The sequence below is a fragment of the Frankliniella occidentalis genome, unplaced genomic scaffold, assembly GCF_000697945.3.
Source record: "Frankliniella occidentalis isolate FOCC.00 unplaced genomic scaffold, Focc_3.1 Scaffold188, whole genome shotgun sequence".
In the NCBI taxonomy this organism is placed as follows: domain Eukaryota; kingdom Metazoa; phylum Arthropoda; class Insecta; order Thysanoptera; family Thripidae; genus Frankliniella; species Frankliniella occidentalis.
Window position 1 is genome coordinate 368,089 of NW_026267314.1, and position 4,154 is coordinate 372,242.

General features: G+C 52.0%; 1 protein-coding gene across 2 annotated transcripts in view; it reads right to left on the reverse strand.

Moving 5' to 3' along the window:
• Window positions 1–4,154, reverse strand: part of LOC127750425 (cell adhesion molecule Dscam2-like) — a 222,882-nt gene that overhangs the window by 126,726 nt on the left and 92,002 nt on the right. Inside the window, exon 1 of one of the 2 annotated variants that reach the window (XM_052272125.1) lies at window positions 3,556–3,652. The exons of the other annotated variant lie outside the window; for it this stretch is intronic. Within the exon in view, the coding sequence (XP_052128085.1) occupies window positions 3,556–3,601 (46 nt within the window). The 5' untranslated portion in view covers window positions 3,602–3,652. Of the gene's footprint in view, window positions 1–3,555; window positions 3,653–4,154 lie in introns of those variants that run through there. 2 annotated transcript variants of the gene reach the window in all.

Below are 4,154 nucleotides of genomic sequence, written 5' to 3' on the forward strand. Positions count from 1 at the left end.
CGGGGCGGTGGCGCACGCGTAGCGCACGTGCCTCGTCCTTTCAATCCGAGCTTGTAATTCCAATAAGGCCACGCGCAGTCTGAACTTGGTAAAAGTCTCTTTCTCTTTCTCTCTCTTCCTTTCTCTCTCTAATGCCTCCCCAGCAAGGTGCCCTGCTGCATATATACGCCTCGCACGTTTTTTTCCTCCTCGCGCGCTTCCCATCAAACGTGATGGCCTAACGATGACAGGCTCCCCAACAACGACAGCCTCTCGAAAGAGGCGCCGCAAAAAAGAATACGAGCATCGACTCCGAGCAAAACTCTCACCACTACTGATTTCTAAATATTTTACATGTGTGTAAAAAAAAAAGTTCAATTTAAGTTTGTCAGTCGTCATTTGGAATACATTTTTTGCTAAAGAGGAAAAGAAAACCATTTGGTGCTCGTTAGTGCCCCGTCGGGAACACGGTTACGCGCGATCAAAGTCACGCTCACTCCATTATCAGTGAGCAGAAATTTCTCATCCACGGCGCTATAAAGCGGCGGACAAATGGGGCATAACCCTATCTCGGGCCCACCTCTCGCCTACGCCCCTCGGCGCACCCCCTCCCCTCTTCTCTTTCCCTCTCCTTCCCTCTCGACCTTCCCTCTCATTTTCTCTCTCTCTCTCTATCCCCGCGTGTCCCTCCGTCTCTCTGGAATCCATTTCCGCAAATCCTATTGCTTGGACAAGGCAGCTCGGGCTGGGCCGGCTGGGCCGGCGTGTCGCTCAGACACCCCCGCCCAGCAAAACACACTAACTCATACGACATGTGGACACTTTGGGAGAGGACCTCGGCGTGCCATCTCACGCGGCTCTTCCCCTCTCTCCCCCATCCCCCTCCCGCCTCTTTCCGTCCTCTTCCCGGAGCTCCAACACTGCTTGAGTCGGTCTACCATCGACAAACACAACGCGAGCCCGTTCCTTCCCTCCAGTTGCCGCTATTGACGTGGGTGCACTCGAAATATATTTTAATTCAATGCCGTCGTCAAAATCAGCACAATAGCAAAAAGCCGAAACGACATGTTTGATAAAAGGACTGACACACAGATACACGGCCTTTATTGTGCATGTGTGTCGTCCCCGCACGGCCTTTTGCTCACAGACTGCGACTCCTAAACTCTCTCTTTCTCCATCTCTCTTTTCGTCCCGCCCCCACTTTCTCTTCATCCCTTGTCCTTTTATCTGTTCATCCTTGCCCCACATATCAAGCAAACAATGAGAGAGGGTGGGGAACAATGGAGAAGAGACGCACTACATATTTCCGCGTCCCGCATCACAGAGCCTCGCCACACAAGTTTCAACTTTCACCCCTTCTCCCTCTCCTCCTTACTTCCGTCCCCTTTCTAACATCTCTCTCTTTCTCCCACCCACCCATTATCCTTTTCACAGGCACGCTCTCTCTCTCTCTCTCTTTCTCTCTCTCTCTCTCTCTCTCTTTCTCTCTCTCTCTCTCTCTCTCTCTCTCGCTACCCTCGCTCCCTCTTCAATGTTGGCCTTATCCGCCATTCTTTCCGAAATAAAAGACGGATATTAGGAGTCGAGATGAAGAAGACGGATGCCTTGTTGCGGCGCGCTGCCTCACCCTGGAGTGTCAAGTAGCCTACACTGCCGCTTCATAGGTTTTTCCTTTAGATAAATTTATTTGTCATTTCAAAACAGAATTATTACGCTGTATTACACCGCACAGTTAAAACCTTGCAAAGTTAAATAAATGGCAAATCCTTATCAATTAAAGCAATGCTTTGTTGTGGCAAATCATATGCTTTCGCAAAGCAAATGAAAATGCTCATTCGCAACCGCAAAGCAAATGCTTTTACAATTGCAAAGCATTTGGCATCTTGCTTTGCATATGTGCGCAGATATGTGCGCCAAAAATTCTAATATTTTATAGAGCCGCACTCTGCCACTGTGCTAATTAAGCGACGGATCAGGCATGTCTAAAAGATGCCTCCACCATGTCTGGCCAGCCTCTTCCTGTGCGGGACCAGTACGTCGAGCGACACACCCACCTGCGTCTCTCCGCTCTGGCCCAGTGGAGAGCGAGCCAAACTCCCAGTCCTGAAGTCAGAAGTTCGCCTCCCACTGGCGGCCCGTGTTCGCTCACTTTTTTCGTCTGTCCGATTGAGTGTGTCTCAAAGATGTCTTCAACGTGTCTTGACTGCCAGGCCCGCGGTGTCTCCAGATCGGCTCCACTATGGATCACAGTTGAGTCTGAGGGAAGTCTGAAAAGCGTGACAAAGTAGACTTCCTTCTGACTTCGTGGATCCACTCTTCCGACACCATAGTCGTATCACCTCTGTCTCACACAGGTCTTGGCGATGGATTAGTAATGACTTCATTACGTCGAAATCAAGTCTCAAAGGTGAATCAAAAGCAGATTTGCTATGGATGCTGGTAGTATCGCCTCATCCTTGTGGAAGACAATCTGTGTTGTACGGGTACCTGCAATTCCAACCTGTCGGCCTCGACGGCATTCAAACAAAATTCAGACTTTTACTTTTACCGCGGGCGACCTTTTTCAGAAACACTCCTTCCTAATGTTTCAGAACCACTCATGTCGAGTGTTCATAATTGCTAGGGAAGTGTAACGTATAACGAACCCGCACGTGGTGCACGCGCAAAAAGCGGCGGAAACCTCCCCCCCCCCCCCCCCCCGTATTCTTTTTCTTTGTGCAGTGTAACGCTGCGGCGTTGCGCCGGCGTTATTAACGACATCGTCGAGTGTCTCGCTCAGCCTACGACAACAGCGGCCGCAGTTGAAAAATGCGCAGCGCGGCGTCGCATTCGAAAGCAAAAGCACGGTGGCGGCTGCGGCGGCGGTGGCAGTGGCTGAAGAAGACCGCCAAACTAACTTGAAGAGACGTCATCATATTTTCGTCATAAATCACCGGGACCGGGACTGGCGCGGACCACTGACGTGTTTTCGTGCTGCTTGTTTACTTCCCCCAGCCGGCCCCAGCCGCGGCGACGTGGAGTAAATGGAAAAACCTGCGGGTTAGCCGTGGTAATTAATTCAGCTTTCCGGCGCGAAAAGGGCGGGGAACGAGTCGCGACCCATTCAGGGGGAGGACTGCTGCCGCCGCCACACGAGAGAGAGGGAGAGAGAGAGAGAGAGAGGGGGAGAGAGGGAGAGAGGAGAAGAAGTCCGTAAAGGGGATGGGAAAAGGTAGATAAAAAGAATTAGTACGCGCTCGACAGACTAAGAAATAAAGAAATACGGCGGCGGTGTGCCGCGCGCCGCGCCCCGTTGGGGTGGGCAGCGGTAGTCACGAAAGTCACGCGCCTGGATGGCGGTGTCACGCCAGGCCAGGGGCACGACTTTATCGCGAGCCGAAAGACAACTCGCTTGACGGTCGCTCGTTGGAGAGATGACAAAAGAGTGCGAGAGAGAGCAAAGGGGTGGGGATATTTATACGAAAGAATAGCTCAAGTGAGTTTGGGTCGGGAGAGAGTTAGGTAAGTATTATTGCGCATGATACAGGAGCACGCTTCACCGGGTGCAGCGGGGAATGAATAGAACTTACTACTTACGACTTTGTGAACTTAATCCGGTGTGTTCGCCCGTACCTGCTGCCATCTCTCCAAACAACAGCTCTCCTCTCAACTCCTTGGACCACCGAATAAGCTGATCGCTTACCTGAAACACGACCAAGACATGATTAGTGAAAAACAGTTCGACACAGTGACGGAACAGTGACAGAGACAAGATTTCTAAGAAATCTTCACAAGGGCGTCGGCTAACAATTCATTTTTTTAAAAAATATTTAAGTATGATACACATGTATCATGTGGAATTGCAAGTGTGGGACAACTTCCATAGTTCTGCTCAGACTCTACCCGCACACTTCGGCTTCCATCCGGGCCGCGGCCAGCAGCAATGCCCTACTCCATACCGCCCCGAACAGACGAGTCATTGCACACCATTGGCCCATTGATCATTATTGGACCCATCATATTGCCGTCCGTGGCGGGGCGGGGCGGTGCGGGGCTGTGCGGGGCGAAGGCAGTGGCGGGGCAGTGGCGGGGCAGTGGCGGGCCGCTACAGCAACAGGTGAGGGAGCCTGATCCCGCAGCCATGTCGCCCAGTCCATGGAGGCGGCCGCGGGCCCCAGCCCTAGGGATGGTGTATA